The sequence below is a fragment of the Genypterus blacodes genome, unplaced genomic scaffold (genome assembly GCF_046128005.1).
Source record: "Genypterus blacodes isolate CSIRO-AG114 ecotype Tasmania unplaced genomic scaffold, CSIRO-AGI_Gbla_v1 ptg000017l_1, whole genome shotgun sequence".
NCBI classification, from domain to species: Eukaryota; Metazoa; Chordata; class Actinopteri; order Ophidiiformes; family Ophidiidae; genus Genypterus; species Genypterus blacodes.
This window is the reverse complement of record NW_027466831.1, coordinates 6094890-6121158: the sequence shown is the minus strand read 5'-3', so window position 1 is coordinate 6121158 and position 26269 is coordinate 6094890. Positions and strand designations below refer to the sequence as shown.

Sequence of the window (26269 nt, the reverse complement as noted above, 5' to 3'; positions counted from 1 at the left end):
AGAATAAAAGATCGTTTAACCCGAAGGAAAAATAGAATTTTGACAACACGTTTACTTAATATATAGGAGATGTGTACACATAAACTATTTATGTCTGGAAATCTTATAAAAAGTGTAAATCACTAGCGCAGGTGATTCTTCAGATTGTGAAATCTCCCGCATACAAAGTGTGCCATGAAAGCGCCATCAAGATCACGTTGAGGAAGTAGATGGAAATAACAAGCAAGTTCGCTACATTAGCGGAATGTGGTTAGTTACTAAACACATTCGCAAATATCTTGCATTAGGTAGTATTCACTTTTACTTTAATTTTATAGTTTCGGTACTGTCGTTTTGTTTGCAATTCTCCAAAAGAGAACTTCGTATCCCACAATTCTCACTTCCGTAGCTTTTTTAAGAGGGCATGTTGACGAGCCGAAAAGGAGCTTCTGTTTCCGCGGGTTAGCTAGCTCAGCTGTCTGGAGCGATGGAGAGGACGGAATGAAAGGTAACACTTTGGTTCAAAATGAAAACGTTTTTGACTGAATAAAGGAGTTGAAATCGGGATAACCTAGCGCCAGAAACGGACCTAAACTGCTAAAGTGACCCATCAAGATTTGATTTGAAGTTTTGCATCAACATCTGTGACCTGTGTCTGATGAGTGTCAAACTGAAGACACTTACAACACAAACATTAAAACATGCAGGTCAAATGTTTATTAAATGTGATATGACTCTGTAGGCAGACAGTTATATGTCATGCATGTTCCTTATAAAGTTTGAGACTCACAGTAGTTCACAAGTTACTCTTTAAGTAGTTAAAGTCAGACAGAAGCCAAGTCAGCTTGTTCCCTAATCATTATCTCTCTCAGGAGGTTGTCCACCTTTGACCCCTTTGTGTCTCTCCTGCCAGGTGTGTCTCTGTGTGTGTGTGTGACTTGAGTAACAGTGATGGATGGTGAAGTCGTCACAGGGATGGCGTCATGGCAGAATGGTACTCTGGCCCCCGTGGACCGACTTCGCTCAGAGAGAGCAGACAGCCCCACACCAGGTCTGGTGGAGGGAACAGAACCAGGTGAGACCGTGATGGTGAATACCTCCTCCAAGGCCAATACAAAATTCCATGGTCATACTCTTTTTTTTTTTTGCATTTAACTCATTCTAAGTATATGGACTTTAACATCTTATTCAGTCTGTGGTAGATTAGTCCTTATCTATTTATAAATAGATAAGGACTAATCCATTACTTGTTTGCCATAGATGGTTAGAACGTTTTGGTACTGGCACTAGTTGACAGAGTTTGGACATAATCTAACAAGCATCCATTACATTACATTACGGTCATTTAGCAGACGCTTTTATCCAAAGCGACTTACAATAAGTGTGTTCAACAAAGGTAGATAATGCAACCGTGCAATCTGATCAATAAATAAATGTAAGGCATCTACTGGAAACTTTTGAGTGTAGACTATATTAAACTTTTATGTTGAATTTGTTTTTTAGTTTTTTTTAAAGGCCACAGAACGTTGTGGCTCAACATGATCCCATATCTAGAATGGAAAATAGTTCAGTGTTTCCTGGAATTATTTTTCTCAAGCTGCCTTTTTTTTTTATCTGGCTGTGTTATCAGAGATAAGCTATTTTCTTTCCCTGCGTTTGCCAAATTTAGCAAGCATCCAATTGTCACGAGTTTGTGTACAGACTTGGTTAAGTTCACATATTGTCAGAAGTGATAAACCAAAATAGCTCTGCATTTGTTTAGATTGTGTCATGAATCTCTATGAATAGAGCAGATCGATCATCTGCTGTTGAAGCCTCTTGACTCACAACATGAGTCACTGCTCAGTGAAAGATTACATTTGTGTGGGAAGGAGGGTTTGTTGTTGGAAAATTGTTATCTTGTGAAATGATGCATGTTTGACTCAAGCGTGCTTTGAAATGTTTGCCTTCTCACATGTATGACTGCTCAGTTGTAACTAAATGAAAATGATCTTGTTGTAAGCTGTCAATGATTCAGCGATCATCTGTTGTTTCCGTATGCAGGTGCTGGCCAGCAGAGTGCCATGTTCGTCCATGCACAGTCTTTTGAGGACCTGACTGCTGAGGCTGAGGACGAGGCAGAGAGGGAGGCTGAAAAAGATGCTGAATTGGGAAAATCAGGAGATTCTGCGGAGGATCTGCACCTGCTGGTGGGAGATAAAGTCAAAGTAGAGGAAGACAGTGAGGAGGCAAGTTGGTCAGAGAGCAGGACTAAGGAGGAGGACGTGTCCAGTGAGTCATGGAGGAGCCACAAAAAGCATGTGTTTGTGTTGAGCGAGGCTGGGAAACCAATCTACACACGCTACGGTACAGAGGAGGCTCTGTCAAGCACCATGGGGGTGATGATGGCCCTCGTCTCCTTCGTTGAAGCTGACAAAAACATCATCCGCTCCATCCATGGAGGTCAGAATGTACTTTTAGGTTAAAATGCAGTGAAGTGGTTCTCAATCTTCGTCCTCTATACACCTGAACAACACCTTTACATCTGATTAACAGATCCAGGTGTGTGGTAGTAACTCCTCATCATGACATCATCATGTGAACACACATCATTTTATTTCACACCAGCGGTTGTGCAACAATGTCTGGCAGTATGAGGAGACATGGGAGATGTAGAGTGGTGATGTTGGTGACCAGGTTTGAGAACCACTGCTGTTTAACATGTCATTGTATCAAATATACCGTAAAGAGGACATTGTGATTTCATGTGAGCTTTGTTTGGTTTTGTGTCAGATGGATACAAGGTGATATTCCTCACCAAGAGCCCGCTGGTCCTGGTAGGTGTGTCTCGTACCAGCCAGTCTGACAAGGAGCTGATCCGGGAGCTGCTGTATATCTACTACCAGATCGTCAGCCTGCTCACCCTCACCCAGCTTAATCACATCTTCCAGCACAAGCAGAACTACGACCTGCGACGCCTGCTAGCTGGCTCGGAGCACCTCACCGACAACCTGCTGATTCGGTTGGATCGTGACCCCGGTCTGCTGCTCAGCGCCGTCACCTGCCTGCCTCTGGCGAGCTCCGCCAGAGACGTCGTGTCATCGAGCCTGCAAGCCGCCAAAGCCAAGAACCTGGTTTTCTCCATTCTGCTGGCAGGGGACCGCCTGGTTACACTGGTGAGGAAAAAGGACCAATACCTGCACCACATAGACTTGCACCTGGTCTGCAACCTTGTCGGCTCCTCCTCATCTTTTCGAGAGGGTGAAGGCTGGACGCCCATCTGTCTGCCCAAGTTCAACACGGCAGGATTCTTCCATGCTCACATCTCCTACCTGAAACCTGTGCCTGAGCTCTGCCTCATCCTGGTATCAACTGATCGAGAGGATTTCTTTAACATGTCTGACTGCAAGGAACGTTTCTTGGAGAGGCTGAGCAAGCGCAGTGCCTTCCAGGCCCTGAGGGAGGCACTGAAGTGTCCCACTTATTCTGTGGAACAGGTTGGCATCCCAGAACTCAGGCACTTCCTGTATAAATCAAAGAGCTCGGGGCTGTACACCAGGTGGGCACAACATACTCTGAAACGTGTTTCCTCTAAGTACCAGTTTAGAGCACAATGAACATGAACTAAATTGATTGAATTGAATTGAATTCTTCTCCATTTTATTCCCCACCAGTCCTGAGTTTCCCTTTGTGTACCAATCTGAGGAGGAGCAGGGCCGGCTCATGAGTTTGTACCAGGACCTTCACAGCCGCCTGCACCACCCGACCAGACCACTGCGCTCCATCTACCACTGCAGTGAAACTGAAAACCTGCTGGCATGGGTACGCTTGGTGACCTGAGCTGGGCCGCTTGAATGACAGATGGATGAAAGGTATCTGTTTTTATTCCGTCTGTCTTTGTCTCCTTTCTCCTCTGCCAGGTGACGAGTGGCTTCGAGCTTTACCTCTGCTTCAGTCCGCTGGGGACCAAGGCGCTGGCTGTTTCTGCTGTCAACAAACTGCTGAAGTGGATCAGGAAGGAGGAGGATCGCCTCTTCATCCTGAGCCCCCTCACATACTGAGCCCTCACTGACCTGGAACATAGTGTCACCCTGCCTATTGGCTGGGTGCTAACATCAGCTGTGGATTCACATCTTAATGCGGAGGCTATGCTTCTAATGAGCATAGATAATATAATTAATGATAATCATAATAGATAAATTAAAGCTATGTTTTAGCTGCCTAGAATTTTATACATTTTAATTTGAGTAAACAGCTGTTGCAGATGGACTTCACATTAGCAGCACCCATGACACAGCAGTATGACAGCAGAGTTGGTGATACTGTTGAAGTCATTTTACTGTGACAAACCTATTAATCTTCTTAAAATTATACTAAATAATTATTAAAAAATTGAATAACTTTTCGCTTTAATGCTGCCGTTCCATTTCATTAAAAACAAACGATAGTTTTAATGCACAAACTGCAACTCGGGCTTGACCAGAATGCAGTTTTTTCTCTTGTTATAGGAAGTGTGAGTTAAATCATCTTAAAGTGTTGTTTTGATTCATTTTGATCGTTTTAGTTCTATTTTACTTCTATGCACTTTTGTTACGCAAGATACACTCCAAGAAAAACATATTGCTGTCAGTTGTGCGCTAACATCTCAAATCATTCTTTGATATTGTTTGAATTCAGAACAAATTCTCATAACATTTCCTTTTTTCTTTTGATATTTACATTCCATTTCATCTGTGCTTTTAATACTGGAAAACATGTCGGTTAATCTTTTGTGCTTGTTTTTTTATTAATCGTATTAATTGTATTTCATTGATTTCTAATTTGCTACTACATCTGCCTCTACCGATGATGCCTTAACTGAGAGCCAATGTGCTAAGCCAACATACTGTGAGTAATGCTGCTGGAGGTTGTAGCAATGCTGGTATTGACGGTTCCTCACAATCCTTATTATAATATGGAAGCATAATATATAAATAAATGACTTAAAAAAACAGATTTCTATGTCATGATTCAGTCTAACGTTACTGGCAACTGCGAATTTGGATTTTTGTACGGAAGTAAATTGTGATTCTCTTCTATAGTTTTAAGATCATATCGAAAGGAAAACTAACTATCAAACTTTTTTGAAACAATGCAACTTCCGGATGCCGTCTTGGAGAACTTTGTGCGCAATATATTTCATTGAAACAACATTTGAGGAAAGTACTTATTTGAATGTTTAACTCACAAATTCTGCACTGTACCCTCCCACAACCTACGTTTACTAGTGAACATTGTCACGGTGAAACAATCCAGTGGGTTAATTGGTTTCTCCGGTGGTGTTTGACGCGTTTTGGGGGGCGGAGCCATCAGGGAACAACATACACACACACACACCCGCACACATAATATTTACTCACACACAGCCATGACGGAGCTGAAGTTAAATCCGAAACTATCTGTTTACAGACTCCAGTGCTGTGTGGAGACTATGAGACACCGGGTTACATCATAAATTGAGAAGTTTATATTTCCTGTAATCTTGAAAGCAGCTGAAGTTGTTTCATTTCTGCGCTGTTTACAGTTCAGCCGACCGAGCACCAGGACCGTGAACGCGACACTGAAGTGGAGGAACTACACCATAACCTGTAACGGCCAGGTACGTGTTTGATACACACAGACTCATTCATAAGATAAAACATCAATTTGGATCAATAATAAATCAACTACCACACACAAATATGTACAATATGACATCATAATGTAAAGCATGTAAACTATGAATAATTGTTGTACTTCTACGCTATAGAAATACACATTTTACGACTTTCTTTGTCGTGTTTAATCTAGAAAATACAAGCGAATTGTTGGTGTCAGTGAAGTCGTATGTCAGACTGATAAGAGGAAGATTTGAATTTAGCTCAGTTTTTGTAGACAGAGCTGTCGTATAAATATGAACACTAACGCTCACTCAATTTAAAAATAAGAAATGAGAGAACGTTTCGTGCTGCAACCTATCAAACAGCCTCCGGGCTCCTGCCGCCTTTAGCCATTTCCAGACATGATATTTAGTTTTACACAATGTTGATTTATACCCAGAACTAACCTCAAACTGTTTTAGAAGAACAACATCAAATAATTCAGCCTATAAGGATTATTCAAAGTAAAGTAAATACAAACAGTTTCTCCCCACAGTGAAGGATTCTGGTGTGTTCCTACTGGTTTAAGATGCATTCCATGTCTCTCAATCAATACCACTTGTCCACTGGGTACAATATGCGTCCGAAATAGATTGCTGCTGCAAATCCAGCTCTACACTGCAAATCCCAGTGGAAATAAGCACACCGATCAATCAAAGTGAAGACATCCTCTTTATTCTAATTAACTGTCACCAAAGTGCCCCTGAGCAAGGCACTAATCCAATAAACAGCTCTATGTGTAGAGAATGCCAGAATGTTATGTTAAGTAAATGATAATGAATTCATCCTTTTGCAATATTATAATCTGTAATCTAATAAGGGATGGTACATTCATAATCTTTTGTTGTCCACACACACATAACGATGTTTAGCATCATCATTGTCTCATAATGCATTTAGGTTTTGGTGATAATAGTATTTTCATAGCTTGGCTGTTCGCCTACAGGTTTTGACGATGGTGAGGATGACTTTTATTTTATACAAAATATTTTATAAGGTGTCCATGAGCCAAACCAAGATACCCAAATTAGAAAAAATATGATTCATACAGAATATTATCTGTCTAAACAAAATCCGTATAGCTTTATGTCTCTTACGTATGCCAGCTTGTAAATGGCAATGAATGGAAACTCAGATTCAACCCTTTGCTTTATTAACCATGAACATGAAGAAAGTCAATCAGTGCCATTGCTATGTATACCCATGTCCTCGTGGCTTTGAAACTCTAACCTGGAATTGGTTTCACATGGAGCTGCAAATGTTAAAATGTAACACGTCATCAGCGGGATTCTATGAATTATTTATGATGCAAGAACTTTGACTCCAGAGTATTCCATGTGACTGCTTATAATACAGAGATGTAGTATTTTAAACAAAACATGTTTTCAGTATAAAGTGTCTTTGATACCCAACTAAATAAAGAATTATGATTTCTTGGGATTCTCCGATGTGAGCAGATACGCAGGCCCATCTTCACCTGTGACATGAAAAGGCACATGTTTGTAAGAGCATCCGTGCGTGGACATCTTTCCCCTAGAAAGGCACGTAGCGGTTGTGACAGGAATGCAAAGTAGAGAGGCCAGGGCTCCTGAATGCAACCTTACTGTGATGCTGTCTAGTTAATGATCCACCTAACAACGTCTGTTCACTATGAGGACCAGGTCGTCTAGGACATGGTTCAATTTGGTTGTTTCCACACTGATCAGAAGTGGAAATGTTTTGTTTCAATGTTAGATTTGGTTCATTCAGTCAGCGGTAAGCACAGAACATATGGGTGTCTCACAAATACTTCACTTGAATCAATAACATGCCTCAGTTGGGAGCAGACTGATGGTTTTGCCACACGGCTGCACAGATATGACCTGTGTGGAAAGTCACAATAAACACAATTCTATATAGAGAATACCACTGTGCTGTATAGTAAGATAGTGCTTTGTTTGATCGCGTTTATTTGATTACTAACCACAGACCGTAGTGAGTCAGAGGAAGCTTTAATGTTTATTACTACTTTGTGCTTTTATTGCCAAGTGGCTCAAGTGAGACGGGATGTTTGCCAGCTGAGCTCTACATGGTTTCTGTGTGTAATATGATGCAGTCAGATATTAGAACATCAGATCACATTTTTGTTTACATAGCGCCATGACTGTATCACCACATTCAGTTTGATGTGAACTGATGTGAACCTTTCTGTGACTGAAATGTTACTAAAGTATACCGTACATGTTTCAGTCATACAGTTTTTAAGCTCTAAGTGATAACTGCTTACTGATTACTGACTTCTCTACATATTCAGGTCCCGGCGTCTGGTCTTAAGGATGCGATTGTCTCGACATCAGACCTGGAGGTAACCTCACGTATTCTCTGCTGCTGCCCCCGTGCACCCCAGTGGAGTGGAGATGGTCAACTGGACCACACAGTGGGGGACATGTCTCTGGCTACAGACTCTGCTGGCCTTGGCTTTGGCCAACTGTCCCTCGCTGGCCCCCGTCCCTGTCAACTTCACTGTGGTTTACACCATGCCCTTCTTCCAGGCCCGTGGCCCCATCCAGAACATTGTCAACAACTCCCACTATCAGGAGGTCTATGTAGCTTCTCAGAATGTGATCGAAGCTGTCAACAGAAGCTTGGAGAAAGTGTGGGAGCTTCGAACCGGGCCAGTAGGAAGCCCGGAGTGTAAGATATGTGATATGTGTGATATTGACAAGGACCCCAACATCTTAGAGAATACAAACAATGAGGTCTTGCTGCTGGATACTCTCTTTATGTCTTTATACTCGTGTGGAAGTTCTCAGTATGGTTTATGCTATTTCCATGAGCTGAGCACAGACGGACCGCCGTCTTTATCTAAATGTTTGTTCAGAAAGGAATCAAACTCTGCTGCTTACTGTCCTGACTGTGTTGCCAGTCCTCTGGGTACTAAAGTCACCATGGTGGAGGAAGGCCATACTGTCTACTTCTTTGTTGCTGCTTCTGTCAATGACAGTGTGACCCAGCGTTATGGTAGGAAGTCTATATCAGTTCGTCGCCCACTGGCCACAGAAGATGGTTTCTACAGTGATGTGCGTGGCCTGACCGTTCTTCCTGGTTTGCGGAGGACATACCATATTGAATATGTCTACAGCTTTTTCACTCAGGAGTTTGTCTACTTCGTCTCTGTTCAGAGAGAGAGCCCCGATCAGGACTCCTCTCCATTTCAGACTCGTTTGGGTCGTCTCCCACGGAACGAGTGGGAGATGAAGAGGTACCGTGAGGTGATTCTGGAGTGTCGTTTTGAGCCGAAACGCAGAAGGAGGAACGTGGCGAGTGAACCTTACAAGGATGTAGTCTACAATGTAGTCCAAGCGGCTCACTTTGGCAAGGCAGGCAGGGAGCTGGCAGAGGAGTTGGGGGCAGAGGAGGAAGATGACATCCTCTATGGGGTGTTTGCTGTTACTGATGACAATGGCGTCACGGAGCACGATTCTGCCCTGTGTGCTTTCCCCATGGACAACGTGAACAAAGCCATTGTTGATGGAGTGGATGACTGCTGCGAGTCTGGACCTGAGCAGCTCTCCAGAGGTCTGTGCCACTTCCAGTCCTGTGAGAGCTGCCCCCACGAGGTGAGCCCCTCAGTCCAATCACTGGCTTCATACATTTTTCAATGGATTATGACCATATGTGATAAATTGAGAGAGTCTTGTCAAAATCTTGCTATATCTCCTGCCTTTGTGAAGATGATAATATTAATCAACTCATTGGTAACAGTTGGGGCCATAGTTCATGAAAGTGGCCGTTAAGTGTATAGTATAGAATATGTGCAGTCTGCTGAACAAAAATGATCCCTAAAAGAAAAGATATCCGCTGTAATTTCCAACTTCATGTTCTCATTGACATTCAACAGGCCCTGTCATGATCTCCACTCTTGAGTCATTCAATAGTCATGTTCATGAGTGTCTGCAATTTAGAGAAATGCTTGTAGATGTTTCCTGTTGCTTCTGAGGCACAGAGCCAACCACCAGCCACTCAACGGTAACAAAGTTTCTTAAGACAGTTTCATGATTGAGAAGCCTGTCAACAAAACGGCCAGACTGTCCTGGTGATGACTTTTGAAAAGAGACACGAGGAGTCGATTTGATTGGCTGTTGGCTGTAATATGACACCCACTGATACATTATCCACCTCTCACATTCCCAATATGTTTGAACCACCATTGTGCCAGAAACTGTAGGAACTATGTCTCAAGGTAAAGATACAAATAGGTGTTGTATCATTTATTAAGTATGTTTGAAAGACTTCATGGTCATCTTCAGATTGAAATGTTCCCTTTCATTAAAACACAAGTCATCTTCATCGCCTCCGGCCTTCACTTAATGCAGAGCCTCTTCGTGTAACAACCCCAATTACATTATAATGACAAGGAAATGGCAGTTTCGTGCTCAGACTCTTTTTGTGGTCTGAGAGGGTGATGTGTCAAACCCGCTCTTAAGTCATGCACATGCTTGGAGGCATTGAACTAGAAGCACTTGTATCAGTGTTGAGTGTGAACATGGGATTCAATCTGGATCCAGCTTGTGTGGGGATGGAAAAATAATATGGGGGAGTTGGATGAACGATTTCTGGATGGAGGCCGATTTGGAGCGAGGCTTATAGCTTTATCAGTCCTTTTTCCTCTTCTTTCATGCTTGAGGATGGTGTTTATGAAATTGCTAGATTGATCTCATGTCAGTGAAGTGAATTACACCACCTTCCTCACTCCATCCATGCTAGTGCTCCCTTCAAAGGTTTCTTTGTGTCCTTGTAAGGCCACAAAGAGTGGCTGGATATATATTTTTAAACACTGTTTTACTTGTGTTATTCTCTTGGGAGAAATACTAAATGTTTTTCAGATTCCATGAATGCTTTACGTAACGTGAGGGCTTCCATCCCATAGCTACTGAATGTAAACCGCAGTCGACCACAGTTTGAGAATTTGGAATCATTTCTTGGAAAGTACGAGCTCCGAAAATTCCCAGACAGAGAAGCTGCTTTTGGGGTCACAGAGCTCTGCCACAATATCCAGAGCAAAGTCAGGAGGATGTGACTCAACTTGTGGTAGAAGAGAGGTTGTTATCACTGTGAAGCAATAGTATGATGTGATATGAGGTGACATGTTCAACCAAAGGTTCCGATGAGTTTTCAACCTATCCCACGAATCACCGTCCTCTGTTTTTCTTACGATGTCTTCATGGTTGAAAGTTTAGATCTGAGCGGTTGCATTGACGGGAATGACTGTGAAGTGTTTGGAACACGTGCTGTTGTGGATGTTCTTTCCTCTTTTAGCCTTCAGCTGAACACTTTCCATCTGGACTTATGAAGTCATCTCCTGGGTTTTCTTCTGTTGCATCGCTCTTGGCTGCTCATATAAACTGTTGTGCTCTCTGCCAACTGGATTGTCCAGGAATATGAAATCCCGGTTCTTCCATCTCCTGGCGGCACAAAAGCAATATGCTGCCAGTAACATCATTTGTTTTTCACAAATATTATACTCTACTGCTTCCTGAGTAAGCCATTGTTTTAGTTAGGCATTAGAGGATCATTGCATTCAGACATGCAGAGAATACTTCTATCTGTTGACACATCCAAATAAATCTAAAACTGAATCTCAACCTCCTTCTAATATTGTTGATATTACACAGAGTCTTATAATTAGGCTCCTGCCACGGCCCTGTACAGGATAAGGCCGTATAACTAATGGATGGATGATCGCACAGTTTAATAGTCTCTCACTGATGTTGAGAGACTATTAATGTGATAAGGACGAGCGACTTTGGTGGCTTTTTAGTCGTTTAATTTCACAGTTTTCAGCTCAGACACCTAGTTATCTTTGAGATGTTATAAGGGTAATTTTTCCTGACTTTGATACATTACCCTGCCGCACAACCTTCATACATAAAGTTCACACTCTGATTAGTGTGTCAAAATCAGCATCGTCTCCTCTTTAATGATGTTCTTGCTCATAGTGTTTTTGTGGTGCTACACCTGGGAAACTTGTTCACTGTTGGCGTTTCGTTGGTATTTTGAATGTGAGGCGGCCTCTTAAATAATGGCATTTTATATTTTCCTTTGTGCTGAGCCCCAGGTTAACCACCTCTAGGGAGGGGAAGTGACTGCACAATGGTGTGCGTGTCCTTTTGTAAAGCTCCTCGATCAATCACACCATGAGATCGAATGGTGGAGGAAGAAGATGTTCCAATATTTTGTAACTGTAAAAGGCATCTATTTCAGTTTCAGCAGAACTCAAATATGTATGTATATGTATGTATGTACTTTGATAAGCTAAGAAAATGTTTTTTTTGTGTTGTGTTTACACTCTGCCAGCGTTTACACGGACTCCCTTTACATGAACAATGCTCCGCCCTAATGTGTATCTGTAACTGCACGTCTGTCAGTCATGCTGCACCCCATCATTTATCACAGCCTCTTCAATAATGACATGATCTTATTATCACAACACATTCACCTTCAGCTGTCTCATGAATTCTGACCCTGTGGTTGCCATGTGACCAGTACAGCTCATACCCCTTCCACATAATAAGACACTAGCGTCATCTTCAAATTTTTCACATTTGCATTGGTTGGTATTAAGAAGAAACTATTATGAGATTTAGAAGGATTGACATCTCTTAATTACATAATTCCCTTTGAACCATCGATCCATTTTACAACCCTTAGCCTCTGCAGGTCACTTGGGGAGGTTGCATTATTATTTATTCATCTGTCTTGTGAACTATCTCAGACACGCTGCACATATACTGTATAGCTATTTGTTTTCTTAAAATCATGTACAAAATTCAAATTTGTGGGTTTGGTGCTAGAGCATGGAGAACAACGCCACATGCAGAGACCATCCCACTATGGTGTCCAAGCCTTACTACAGAGTGGACCTCTTCAACAGGCAGATGAGAGACGTCCTCCTCACGTCTCTGCTGGTCACCACCATAGAAAACAAGACTGTGGCCCACATTGGTACCTCTACTGGACGCCTGCTGCAAGTACGCACAATATAGGGATGCGAAGAAATACTGCAACTACTGCAACTACTAGAGACTGATTACTTGTTTCTTTACACGCAACATGCACTAAAAAAGGAGAAGCTTGCAAATCACATGTATAGTCTACTGCCTCTTGTATTTGCCACTTCTGGTGGTTGTGTAATCACTAATGACATCTGTGTCTGTGTTGGCAGCTTGTGTTGACAAGATCCAGTCCTATCATCTTTGCCAATTACTCTTTGGTAGAGAACCAGAGGGTCTCGTCCATTGCTGCTGTGTACTCAACAAAGTATCTTCTCTTTGTGGTTGGTGACAAGGTACAACCGCAGTCACACTGTGTCTTTGTAAATGAGTAAAACATAGCAGCAGCAGATTTAGTAAGGTTTTACATGGAATAAGGCATGCAGTGGCTTGATGGTTAGTCGATTCCTCTACCAGTTCACACAGGTTAGATGAATTGGAGGCTAAATTGTGCATATGAATGAGCTCTGGAATGATCTGCAAACCGGTCAGGGTGTTTCCCTGCCTTGACAGAAAGTGAAAACGCTTCATTTGAATTTGTTGTGTGGTAACACAGACGACAATATTCAATTGTGAGTCTGAGGTTCTCTGGGCATTCTGATCGGCCAGTAAGGCAGTTACAATTTTGGACACCACGAGACAATCAAGTGTGGATGTATAACATTCAGATAATTTTACAATCATCCTTCACCACTGTCAATTATGCGTAATCGCTAAACATAAATTCTGCAAATCTGATATAAATGTTGAGAAAAACATTTAACCTATACACAGATGAGTACAGACGAGACAGGGACGACATCAAGGGGAAATGATGATGAATGAATCATGTGGTATTGGCAGTAAAAGTGATAGGAGCAGAGCAGGATGGTATAGACATTGATGAATGGTTTGAAACTGTGACTGGCAACATTTCATAGCTTTGTCAGATTCACATTAATATGTAATAAAGCAGGGGTGTGGGATTTTTTTGAGGTGGTAGTAAGATGGAATGATATTGTGAAATGACATGTGTGATCTATTGCTTTCAGATGATTCAGGTTCCCCAGAGAGGGCCAGGTTGTCAACACTTCCTGACCTGTGCCATGTGTCTGACAGCCCCCAAGTTCATGGGCTGTGGTTGGTGCTCTGGAGTGTGTTCCTGGGAGAGCGAGTGTCACAGTAGCTGGAGGAACGAGTCCTGCCCACCCGGGATCACTGGGGTGAGATATGTCCTGTGTTGTAATATCCCCTCTGCAAGTCCAAATAGTGTTTATGTCAAGGTGGTGCTATGTATATTCTGCTTTATTGACGCAGTTCTTTCCACGGACTGCTCCCCCTGATGGTCAAACAGAGCTAACAGTGTGTGGATGGGAGTTGCAGTCTCCTTTAAGGCCCACTATCACATCCAGAACCCACCAGGTCAGACTGGGACAGACAGCCTGCGCTGTGCTGCCACTCAGAAGCAACAACACACAGTGAGTAACTGTAGGATGTCACAGTCACTTTGAGAGAAATCCTCCTTCATTTCCTCTGTTCATATCTTTTATTTATTAGAAACTATATTTTTCCTCTCATGAGCTTCCAGGCTATTGGATGGACAGGCACCTCAGTGAACAATTGACAATAGAGTGTAAACATGGTAAATCTGTTCTCAAAAAGAGGAACCAAGTAAAGGGCCCGAGCAATAAATATTACAAAAGGGACAATAGAAAGAGGAAACAAGCACCAGGAACAGTTCCACATCAAAAGTCTGTGTGGAATAACCTCTCAGTAGGAACGCAGAGAAGGGTCAATCAAACAGAAGAGAGAATACTTTATTATAGGCTTATTTCAAGTATATATGCCAAATTACACTGGCACCTCTATTAACTTGTATAAACAAATACAGGTTCACCTGAATGGGCACTAATGTAAAGTAGTGATGTTCCCATTTCCAGCAGTTTAATGCTCTGAAAGCCATATTTCATCAGGTTAATCTGTGGAATAGAGGAAAACATTTAATTTGAGTTGTTTCAAGTGGAAATGAGATTCTACTGCAGCTGGAGTTGTGTTGCAGTAGCTGAAGTTTGTGGATGACAGAAGTGTTTTCTTGTGCGTCTCTTTAGCTTGGTGTGTAAGATTCGCTCTGGGCCCACTGAACTGTCCAAACCAGTCAACATTACAGTAGAGGTGCACGAAGGCAAAGTGGAGGGACGCTACTCTATTGATGGGAAGGCAGAAACGCCGGGATTCACATTTGTGGTAATAATCAACTCCATTTTCTCCAATGCATATCAGCTTGTATAACCTTGATTATATTGCTATGATAAACTGTCCCTTCAGATTCCCAACATTACTGAAATCCAGCCCAACTATGGTCCACGGGTTGGGGGCACACACATCACGGTGACTGGGCCTCATTTGAATGCTGGAAAGACCAGGAGAGTCACTCTCAATGACATGGCCTGTCCCATAAAGAGGTCTGGAATTGCATCTTGTCTCCACTTTGACCTCCAGTAAAAGGATATGTTTGGATTTGTGTGTTTGTCCTACTTTCTAAGAAGAAGAAGAAGAACATTAGTTGGTATTGAAAACATTTTTTATGAGCTTGGGTAATTACAGACTGAGAAACTACAGGTTCTCCCTGTAAAGTCTTAAAAGGGTTTGAGTCACAGTCAGGCATAAGGAAGGAATGCAACATATAGTACTTTAGGTTTATTAGCAAGAGGCTTTTTGAAGTGCTGCATTTGAGTCACTATGGCTTGTAAACATCATACACTTTCTGCTGTCTCTGCAGGGTCACAAAGCCGAAAGGCAATGTGTCCTCCATCATCTGTCTGTCCCAGCCCATCCCAGAGGCGAGGGACGTCCCTCTCAGTGTCTTCATCGACAAGTCTCCTGTCCTCACCACCAAGGTGTTTTACTACAAAGACAACCCTAAGATTACAGCCGTCCTGCCTGACTGCAGCTTTGACCGGTGAGACATACACAGGCATTGAACATTGAGCACAATTTGAATGCTCTTTGTGTTGTGCGAATAAAACTTGTCTCATTTAATTTTGTGTATAAACTGCAGGGGGTCAAAGATTGTGATCGAAGGGGAGAACCTGGATTCTGTGTACCGCACCATTATCCGCTTTAAACCCAATGAGAGTCACCTGAAACCAGTGACAAGGGTACAATGCTCATCTTCATGTACATCTGTCTTTTCTTGGCTCAGTGTTCAGATTATTGATGCTATGAAACTCTCTGTTGTTCTAGGAGTGCATAGGCAAGTCACTGCCCACCAGAATGGAGTGTGTGACTCCTGCGTTTCCCAGGGATGAGACAGAGGAAGGAGAGCTCTCCTTTGACATGGATGGGGCGGTTGGACTTTGGAAAAAAGAGTTCTCCTACCACCCCTACGGAAAGCCCATACCCTTTGAAACAGATGGACATGTGCTCAGTTTGTACCCTGGGTTTGATGAAGTATCCTTGCATGTAAGGACATTGCTGGGAGGGGATTTGCATTTCAATGCATCGATGAAGATGAATATAGATGTGTATTATTTATCATAGTTGTGTTTCTTCTCTGTGCACAGCACCAAAAACTCAACCTGGTGAGTTCCTGTATGACGATCATCATGACCGTGGCTGGTGTCGACTGCGACGCCAAAGTCCTGGATAATGAGATTACCTGCAGGATCCCCAAAAACATGACCATGCCCAGTGAGGGACTGCCAGTGAAGGTTAGTCAGGTTAGAGGTTTAGATAATGGCTGTAAGACCCCGTCCACTCTTTTTTGATTGTGTATTCTTATATTGTACCCTTTGCCACACACATGCATTCAATATCACAACAATGGAACCAAAGGAAAATTAATTGGATTACTACCGGGAGGTGGAATGAGAGCTTTTGGATGATAAGCACATTTTAATATACCAGGATAAGTTAAGACCTCAACTGAGAAACTCTTACACCCGACTGATGAGGCATTTAAGTGTTGTGGGAAAAGGCAACATTTGATTTACTACTGACATTACATCTCATATTTTTAGGTGATAGCATGTACAGTGCCAAACACTAGCCCAAGCATTTTCTTTCATGTTATTTTCCCTCGGGATAAATAAAGTTTTTATCTTATCTTAACTTATCTTAAAAGCCAACTTATTGCAATCAAGTCATTCACTGACAGTGATGCACATTAGTAAATTGCTGGTTATTGCTAAAAAATAGTGGAAGTTATCGTTAAATAAATAAATACACACCTCATTAGATCTAAGACTCAAAAATCCCTGCAAATTATCTGATTGACTGATGAATGAGACTGCAGGTGGTGTTTGCCATCCTGTCTTCGTTCAGCTCAAAGCTCTTCCACAGACGCACCGTCTCATCTGCAGCAATACTGGCAACTGTAGAGTCGTCTGGGCTCTGAGCCAAACTGAGGACTCTGTCAGCATGGCCTAAAAGAAAGAGCATTTTTTATTTAGTCCCACAAATGCCACAAGGTGCAAATGTGTGTTTTATTTGGACCAGAGCAAACACTCACCATGGAGCACAGCAACTTTGGAGAGAGACGGATACTTCCAGATAACCATGTTGTTGTGGCTGCATCCATGGGCAGATACAAGCTCCTTGTAGTTTGGTGCAAATACCAGGGAGGATATCTGAAAGGCGAGAAAGGGTTATCAGTCCTACACACACACACACACACTTTTAAATGGTCATTAAAATTAAGGACTAGAAAGTTGCAGTTACTTGTGACTGAGTGTCAAGTGAACTAATGCAGGAGCCACTGTGTGCATTCCAGATGCGTATGTGACCGTCATTAGAACCACCTCCGGAAGCAAGGATATTTGGTTGCCATGGACACCAGGCTAAGGCCTGAAAAACACATTTCATAAATCAACTAAACATACTATGAGAGGATCTGCGTATTAAAAAGAGCGACAAATGATCATCTTACAAGTCACTCGCTTGTATCTGGGCGAGGACGCTCACCTTGACTGCTCCTTGATGTGCGTCCCACCTGTGCACCGGCTGGCTGTCACTGCTGATTCCACCCTCCTGCACACGAGGCCACACATAGACCATGTTGTCATTGCCGCCACTGGCCAGGTATCTCCCATCGGCAGACCATTTCAGGCTGCACACCTCCTGGGAGTGAGCGCTCAGTGTGGCAATGTGGTGGTGCTTCACTTTAACATCGTGATGGTGGATGTGTCCAGACATTGAACCACTGTGAGGGGAACGAGAAGAGAGTTGATTCCAACAAACATTTGGTTGTGTTAGTGCAGAGAGCAATGTGCGGCCACACTTCAGCTGGAGCTACCATACCTGGAAAGAAGGTGCTGATTCCAACCCAAGCACACCACCCTGGCTCTGTGGCTGGACATTTTGCGTAGACACTTCTGGCTCTCTACATCCCACAGCTAAGAATTTAAATAGCAACAAATCAGGTTGGGAAGTTGGGGTCATGAAGTGATGTGAAGTTCTTTAAATACACTCACTTGAACTTTGCCGTCACTGGTGCCAATAGCCAGGTGGTTGCCGTCTTTGGTCCAGTTCACTGAACAGATGTAGTCATTCTCACACTTCATCAGCAGAGTGACGTTGCCTTCAGTGACGTCGAAGATGTACACACTGTCGTCAAGTGCCACTGCGAGATGGTTGCGACTGCTCCAGTCCAGCGGATTTAAATCTGAAAGAGGGGTCAAATAAATGTATGTTGGTATGAGGAACACCTACAGGAAATGCACAGCCTCAGAAGACCACCATGAAAATGTGACAATGTAGAAGGAGCCCATCAATTCCTAGACGAGAGCTCACTGCTGGGTTTTATGCAAGTATGGAAAATCACTCACAGAAATCGTTTCTAAGATGAGGAGCATCCAAAACTCTGTAGGGATATGAAGAAACCTGTCTTCTTTGGTTTGCGATGCGGGTCGGAGCTTGACTTTGGAGGACTTTCAAATTGTTCTGATAACCTGAATGTGAGAACAAACCACAATTGTTTTAGCTTTGTACACAAACCAACCACCAATATGTCGCTTCATACATGCTGGATCAGAGGTGCTATACCTTCTGGAGCATTCGGAGGCTTTACTTCAAAGGACAGGATATTTGCGTCCTGAATGTCATATCCATTAAGTGCGATAGGCAGAGCTTTCCCCTTATCCTTCAAAAGACAGGTAGCTGATGAATCAACAGTCATTTAAAAAAAACAAAACAAGAATTATAACTGTACAAAAGCTGACTCACGGATGACGATGCTGCATTGTATTTGCCCCTGGGTTCATTCTTGCTGAGCAGAAAACTTGCCACTTCCATTTGTTTGTCATTTCTGATCGGAATGAAACGATCTCCTCCAACCTTGTTATGGGTCAGCTTTTCTTTTTTACCTGGTGGAAAAAGACCCACTGGTTGCAATTTCAAAAAATGATATGCAGTGAAAAACATAACTACAAGAGCATACCAAATACTGACCCCTCCAAACAAACCACACACACTCTCCAATTATGCGTCAGGAATTCAAGCATTGTCATTATACAGGATATTGGTAAATGAACGTGTCGATAACAAACAAAGCGATTAGACACAAGAGAGTGATGGTCCATTTTCGATTGTTGTTGGTGATTTTGTTCAGGTGAAGAAAACGTTTTCCAGGTCAGAGGTCAGGAGTTAACGAATACTGGCTAATCACAAAACAGTATGTTTTTGGTTTGGGCCGGTGATAAACCAATTTTCAAAAAGCAAAACATAACAACTACAAGTCTCAATACAGATATACGCTGTAACACACCGTCACCTGTCCATAGTAATGGCAACCACAACTTGCCTACCTATGTTGAACGCACTTATTGGAAGTCGCTTTGGATAAAACCGTCTGCTAAATGACCGTAATGTCATGTAACGTAATGTAACTTGTACACAAACGACACGCGCTTGCAAACCGTTTTGTGATTGGTCAGAATTATCCGGTTCTGTACTCGGTCAAATCAAAACAACATCGAAAATGGAGAAAAACGATGCGACTTCTCTTGCGAATACGTAAAGAGTAAGCTTAGTTAGAGATTTAAACTAGTTTTAAGTCTGGGCAGTGTCAACAATTGTTTTTTGTAGCGTTTACAGTAAAGCAAGTTAGTTGTATGGGTTAATTTAGTAGGTTACATTCTCACTGCAAGATAACCTCTCCGTGGAGAGATCGCGAACCGAACCTATGTGGTCCTAACCAGAGGGCCCAAACGAACCGATATCAGGCCCCCCCCCCCCAGATGAAACGAGCAGGTCTGTAGCTGCTAACTCTGTCGGTACATCATAGACGAGCAGATTTTGTCCGACAATAACAATTACTTAAGCACTAAAGTAAAGCGCCCGAGAGACTCAAACGGTAGCACACTTAGCTGCTAGTGTAAATAATAACATTAAAGTGACCGTTACCTGAGATAGCGCGAGCCAATTTCCTCCGATTTGCCATGCAGCTTTCTGTCAGATATTTTTGTTCGGTCCTCTCCATGTGTACAGCAGAGGAGAGCGTTATCTTTAGTTATTTTTAAGTTGCTGTGACGTCGGTTCATGCTGTACTCGTGGCCTCATTCTGTCGTACTGTATAACGGTAAATTATGCAAATCAAGATTCCCGCCGTAGTCCCGAGCTCTATGATTGGCCAGGCGCCAGCGCTCTTTTGCAATGGGGAAGTGTTGAGTTTGACAGCTCTGGCCTTGTGATTCCTTTCATTAGCCAACACTTTGGGAAGTTGAATCGTTAAATAGCGTCCTTCACAAGTCCCAGGTTGGGTGCTGCAGATAATACGAAATGCATTCCTTTATATGTACTTACTCTGAAAATGTGCGTGTAAATGTAATTGATTTGTTTTGATTATCATTCATAAAATACAAATGTCTCTTTACAATGAAAATGAAATCCACACATACTTAGTTTTCAGGCTGTTTGACAGAAAAAGAGGCAGCAAGTGCACATGCTAGTGACATTCACTGTATTTGACGACTAACTCTTTTCCAGATCTCCATCAACGGGCAGGTCCACAATGTCGGCACGGTGTTGAGAGTCAGCAACCACTACATGGTGGGAATCGTTCTGGGCATCCTGGCAGCACTGGTTGCCGGGGCTGTGCTGGCCTTCGTAGTCATGAAACACTTGAGAAAGAAAAAGAAAGGTGGGTTTGGACCTTGAACAGACATGTTTATACAACCCAAACATGCATTTTCTGTGAATTTGGGATGGATTACACGACTCTTTCAACTAGAACATCCTGAGCGGTGCCTATGATGTGCAGGCGTCTCGTTTAGTGGTTGATGATTAAAAAAGAGTTGTGAAATGTTTTTCAGCCTCCATGGTGGAGAGTCGCTTGGGTGCAAATCACTCTGCTACCAATAATGTGGAGATGTCGCCTGTTGGGGACTACAGGAGAGGTGACTTTATAGCTGAGCACCTATACTGTACAAACAGATTACATCTGTACAATGTTCATATGCTCAAGATGTTTGATCTCAGCTCTCCATTCATAATTATTAACTCTCCTTTCCTGGGCTCTAGTGGCATCCCTGAGTCCCCCCATCACACTGGTAGGTCCGGTGGCGTTTCCCAGTCTGTCCTACACTGCAAGCGGCGGCATGGATCCTACCCTCACCCCCCTCATGCCCGCAGAGAAGATCTCCATCTCCAGTTTTAGGCCAGAGCTGCTGGAGGAGGTGAAGGACGTTCTTATTCCAGCAGAGATGCTGATTGTGCAGCATCATCGGATCATAGGGAAGGGTAGGATGCCTTCAATATTTGAATATGTAGGCTTGTATATCATACACACATATATTCAGTATATGCAGTGTAATCAATAATGTCTGTTTTTCCCCTTCAGGTCATTTTGGAACAGTCTATCATGGGTACTTCACAGACCACACCAACAGAGAAATACATTGTGCTGTCAAATCTTTGAACAGTGAGTAATATTTCCTTCAAACACAGCAGGAAAGCACTGGTGGGTTGTGGGACAAGTTACAAACGGTGCTGTAGATTATTGTTCTGTTAGAAAGTTCCACAGCCATATGTTGTGCTCAAGAGAAGTGTTTGCACTGCACCTACCAGACATCACTTGTTAGGTAAATCCCAGTAATTATGCGTTTTTTTATTGGAATTTTGCCTGTTTTTGCAGCTGGTTTCATTGCTTTCTTTATGTCAATGTTTAACCATGCCAAGTCAATCATATGCACTTTGAAAATTCGTTGTAATGTCTCTATATTAACACACAGGCCTTATACCTTATGTTTGCGTAATCAGGAATAACAGATGTGGAGGAGGTGGAGCAGTTTCTGAAGGAAGGAATCATAATGAAAGGTTTCCACCACACAAACGTTCTGTCTCTGCTGGGCATCCTGCTGCCTCAGGAAGGTCTCCCTCTAGTGGTGCTACCATACATGAAACACGGGGACCTGCGACACTTCATACGCTGCGAGAAGAGGGTGCGCCTGCTAAATTAAACAGTGGAAATTAATCACATTTATGTGCAAGCAGCTGTGTAACAATTCCAACCATGTTAATTCTGTGGATTTCTTTAGAACCCCACTGTGAAGGATCTGATCGGCTTTGGGCTGCAGGTTGCCAAGGGGATGGAGTATTTGGCTCAGAAGAAGTTTGTGCACAGAGATCTTGCAGCGCGCAACTGCATGTAAGATACAGAGAGATGCAGAGAAAAAAAACAGGTTTTTATTCATAGTTAAGTTCACAGTTTAGTCCCACTCCTGCACATTTTCTGTCCTTAGGCTGGATGAGTCCTACACAGTGAAGGTGGCAGACTTTGGAATGGCCAGAGATGTGTTCGATAAAGAGTACTACAGTGTGCAGGACCACAAGAAGGCTAAGCTACCTGTCAAGTGGATGGCCATCGAGAGTCTGCAGACACAGAAATTTACCTCCAAGTCAGATGTGGTGAGCAAAGACAGAAGCGCATCATTACAATCAAGATCACTACAGCGATGCAAAGGCACACTCACACAATGTTCATGCATGGATGACATTTGTCTATTTGTTGTTTTCAAGGCTTGGTGTATTTGTTTTGCTGTTTAAAACCAACATTCAGGGTTATAAATGAAAGAACCTGGTATCCTAAAACACCATTAAAACAGGTTTGAAAGAAAACTCGACTTGGACTTGAGGTACTTATAGCTTCTTCCTGTCCTGATGTAGTGGTCCTTTGGTGTACTGATGTGGGAGATGCTGACCAGAGGAGCGAGCCCGTACCCAGAGGTGGACCCCTATGACATAACACACTACCTACTGAAGGGCAGGAGGCTTCCTCAGCCACAGTACTGCCCCGACCCTTTGTAAGTAGTAGGATTAATAGGATTGTACTGCTCACTTTGTTGAGCCAGAGAAATACAGAGAGAGTAATACAAAATACAGACAGAAGAGAAAAGATGTTGGCGGTAGGTTTGTGTAGTAAAAGGAGGATTTCTAAAAGGTCACTCAGTGATGTTAAACCCATAAATTGTACACTATGTTTTTCAAACGGGGTTAAGCAATGTGGTTAATGTGTATCCGCTACATCACACACTCCAAACAAAACAAACCCCCCCCCCCCCCCCCCCCCCCCCCCCCCCCCCCCCACACACACACACACACACACACACACACAAGGGAAAATGTTTGCTGTTTTAGGAATTTTTTTATGATAAATCCAGTGGCCAGTTTGCTTGTAAGAGTGATGAAGAATAAATCAATCATTCATGCCTCTTGTCCGGTGAGTCTTGTCCGGTGAGTCCACATCTAAATAGGTTCAAGGATGGCTTTTTATAAATCTATAGATACTATTAAGGTTTGATTCAGACTTGACAAGAATGTGTAATCGGTCCATTTTGACCACATTCTCATGTATTTTGATATGTATAATCTATCTGAACAAGTCCTGAAACAGCTTGGAAGAGGCATACAACTACTTGGAAAGCTACATCTCGTTTAAAGACAATTCTTAGTTTTGATAGTTTTCACGTCCTACTGATTTCAAAGAGAGAGCAAAGACAAATTAAGAAATACACACAAAATTACACAACTTTTTCTTTGTTCTCCAGGTACAGTATCATGCTTGAGTGCTGGGACCCTGATCCAGAGTTAAGGCCCAGCTTTGCCACACTGGTGTCAGCCATCTTCACCATCCAGTCCGGGCTGGAGGGAGAACACTACATCAGTCTGAAGGTGACCTACGTCAACCTGGACCAGCCGCGGCCCTACCCTGCCCTCACCGAGTCTGCTGATGAATGTGACTCCACAGACCCTGAAGACTCAGGCTCCGTCTCCTCCTGATCCACTCTTCCTCTTAGTTCAAACTAGTGTCAGTGCCAACAGCCAGAGCACATAGATCTCTGCCAGGCCTGCCGGTGTCCATGAAAGATTGATAAATTCTGTGTGTGTATAGGAATGATGTTGTAAGGTACTTTTAACGCACAACCTCCCACAGCCATAACAGAGGTCCTTCACTTAAGGCACCTGAGAACAACAGTATGACCTTTCAAACCTGCTACTTAGTTGAGTCCAAAGAATGTTACAAATATAAACTCTGCCTATGTGCCATGGATGACAGAAGTTGTAATTACCAATGCGATGCTCACATTTTTCTATGTTGCTGTGTTGTGATGTTTTACGGGTGTGCTGTTAAAAATGCTCAACAAAAATCCTCTTTCTGTTTATTCAGATGGACTGTAATTTGCTAAGGACACAGACACATAGATGCAAACAAAGACATCTGGTGGCGAGAACAACAAATTACAATGCAAATAAATTTAACAATTAATGCTCAAGGTACATACATAATGCAAATGTTTTTGCATCTCCTTCCTACGCTTTTGTTGTTTAGTCTCAACCTTTAGCACTTGAATGTGTGACATGTGGTAATTACAACTTTTGAATTGAGAAGTTGGAGCTCATGGAGGTAGCGGTAACAGTTTCTACCTTATTTTTTCACTGCAGTGTCACATGTTAAACATTATTTGTTTTTATATAGTCTAGCTTGTCAGCTAGCTAACCGTAGAAGCCTGTGTGATAGTGTTTGTCTTGACTTGTAGTTGCATGTAAAAGTGAAGCTACTTTGCTAAATGTGCCTACAGGTTAACTAACTACCTAACTAGCTAAAAACTTAAAGACCTTTTTCTTTGCAGACATTTGCTAGTGTGTTGTAAATTGAATGAGGCCTGTGTTAATGCTACAACTCTGCTATACAAAATGTCTGCCGTGGGAAGTGTTTGTTGTTTGATAATGTGAGCTAGAGTAAAGTGTTTAACGTCACAGATGGTAGTGACCTGGTGGACAGGTTATGGCTAAAGACTGTTTACGATGTCATGGGAACCAAACTGACTGTGTCCTTCATGTGTGTAAATATGGTTTGCACCCAGCCTGTTCAGCAGTGGACCTCCATTGGTGTGGACACCAGCAAGAAAAGTCCTCAAAGCAGAGTTATAATCTCCTGTAGTTCCCACACAGGGAAAGTAAAGTGTTGACTTGATTTTAAAATGACACCATGCAAAAATGGCTTCGTCCGATATAATTGTTGTGCCCTACTTTTTGAATGTAGACCTATGACTCCTATACAGCCAATTCCTCTACAAATGGTCACCAGTGAGGAGACTCAGAAAGCAGAGCTATGATGGAAACTAAAGACACTCCAAGGCAGTTCAGTGGCAGGTAAAGGTTGTATGACTCCTTAACACACATAATGTACTGTTACAGCAGCTCATAATTATGATATTCACCCATTTGCTTTTAATTCTTTCGAAATGTTGTGATTGTTTAGTATATTTTGGATCATACCTCAGCAAGGCAATATGTCAACCACTTCTCTGAAAGAAATCAGTGTTTCTTGTATTTCTGACACAATGTCTTTGAGATAGAGTGTAATAAATTACAATATTTATTTGTTTATAGAGTTCTTCTTATGATGTGGATGTTGGCCTTCATGCAAACTCATTTATGTTGTATGTGCGTTTTCCTCATGAATCCATCGCCCAAATTCTCTCTTAAAAGCTCTCCACTAGATGTCAGCATTGCCTTGTACGTTGCTGTCATTCTCATTCTGGAGATAGATGTTTCCAGTATGTGGGCATACTCCTCATGGGAAGAATTTTCTCCATTTTCACATTTGCACTGCAACATCAATGAGACTCCTATTCTTATAAAGCAAGGTTCAAAATCAATATAGGCTGTAAGACACTGAACAGACCAGACCACTGTAGATAATGCAAGACAATGCAACCCTCTCTGTTATTTCTCATTTGAGACATGTGGCAGTGCCAAACGGCTGCATCTTTGATTAAATGAACTGTAGAAATGGCTAACACAGACAATCTGTCCCTCACAAAAAGAGAGAGAGAAGAAGCTCAGCAACATACAGTCACAGCTCCCTGTGCTTTACGCAGATGTCATACACAACACAATCCAAGTCAATGAGGGACATAAACATCATAAACATTTCTCTTTTTTCATGTTGCCAAGAACAAAGGTCAGTCCCCGGATAGTGAGGTCTTTGATATGGACGGAGGGAGCTTGGCTTGCGTCAGCGTGTGTGCGTGTGTCAGTCCATCCAAACAAGACATCCGTGAATCCTTCTCTCCCCAGTTGTATTATCTACCTTTTTTGTTTTATCTACCTTTGTTGAACACA

General features: G+C 42.5%; 3 protein-coding genes across 4 annotated transcripts in view; 2 read left to right on the top strand and 1 right to left on the bottom strand.

Annotated features, from left to right (window-relative positions):
• The window catches only part of mon1a (MON1 secretory trafficking family member A), a 32207-nt gene extending 27827 nt beyond the window's left edge, over positions 1 to 4380 (top strand). Inside the window, exons 1-6 of one of the 2 annotated variants that reach the window (XM_076141082.1) lie at positions 193 to 487; positions 893 to 1054; positions 2023 to 2421; positions 2752 to 3517; positions 3633 to 3780; positions 3879 to 4380. In XM_076141082.1, coding sequence (XP_075997197.1) covers positions 931 to 1054; positions 2023 to 2421; positions 2752 to 3517; positions 3633 to 3780; positions 3879 to 4019 — 1578 coding nt within the window. In that variant the 5' untranslated portion in view covers positions 193 to 487; positions 893 to 930 and the 3' untranslated portion in view covers positions 4020 to 4380. Of the gene's footprint in view, positions 1 to 192; positions 488 to 892; positions 1055 to 2022; positions 2422 to 2751; positions 3518 to 3632; positions 3781 to 3878 lie in introns of those variants that run through there. The other variant, XM_076141083.1, reaches the window with a different exon arrangement.
• A 986-nt stretch (positions 4381 to 5366) lies between these two features.
• On the top strand, positions 5367 to 25498 carry LOC142991357 (macrophage-stimulating protein receptor-like). Its single transcript, XM_076141464.1, has 21 exons — positions 5367 to 5596; positions 7930 to 9235; positions 12470 to 12646; positions 12841 to 12963; positions 13699 to 13869; positions 13964 to 14124; positions 14755 to 14890; positions 14972 to 15108; positions 15426 to 15605; positions 15705 to 15804; positions 15890 to 16108; positions 16210 to 16356; positions 20630 to 20783; positions 20956 to 21039; positions 21164 to 21382; positions 21483 to 21563; positions 21902 to 22083; positions 22180 to 22289; positions 22384 to 22549; positions 22808 to 22944; positions 23689 to 25498. Exons 2-21 carry the CDS (start codon positions 8033 to 8035, stop codon positions 23918 to 23920), a joined length of 4119 nt encoding a protein of 1372 aa, XP_075997579.1. The 5' UTR covers positions 5367 to 5596; positions 7930 to 8032; the 3' UTR covers positions 23921 to 25498.
• Positions 16910 to 20123, bottom strand: LOC142991270 (cell division cycle protein 20 homolog). The gene is made up of 10 exons (XM_076141337.1): positions 20048 to 20123; positions 18869 to 19008; positions 18689 to 18785; positions 18472 to 18594; positions 18118 to 18308; positions 17945 to 18039; positions 17609 to 17846; positions 17366 to 17491; positions 17157 to 17274; positions 16910 to 17070 (listed from the first exon to the last, which is right to left on the bottom strand). Exons 1-10 carry the CDS (start codon positions 20121 to 20123, stop codon positions 16910 to 16912), a joined length of 1365 nt encoding a protein of 454 aa, XP_075997452.1.
• Positions 25499 to 26269: the final 771 nt, after the last annotated feature.

Coding starts and splice junctions, on each gene's coding strand:
- LOC142991357 (XM_076141464.1), top strand. CDS start 8,033: ATGGTCAACTGGACCACACAGTGGGGGACATGTCTCTGGCTACAGACT. Junction 16,357..20,629: donor GTGAGGGACTGCCAGTGAAG/GTTAGTCAGGTT, acceptor ACTCTTTTCCAG/ATCTCCATCAACGGGCAGGT. Junction 22,945..23,688: donor CAGTACTGCCCCGACCCTTT/GTAAGTAGTAGG, acceptor TTTGTTCTCCAG/GTACAGTATCATGCTTGAGT.
- LOC142991270 (XM_076141337.1), bottom strand. CDS start 20,123: ATGGAGAGGACCGAACAAAAATATCTGACAGAAAGCTGCATGGCAAAT. Junction 18,309..18,471: donor TCATCTTAGAAACGATTTCT/GTGAGTGATTTT, acceptor CCCCTCTTTCAG/ATTTAAATCCGCTGGACTGG. Junction 18,040..18,117: donor CCAGTGACGGCAAAGTTCAA/GTGAGTGTATTT, acceptor TTAAATTCTTAG/CTGTGGGATGTAGAGAGCCA.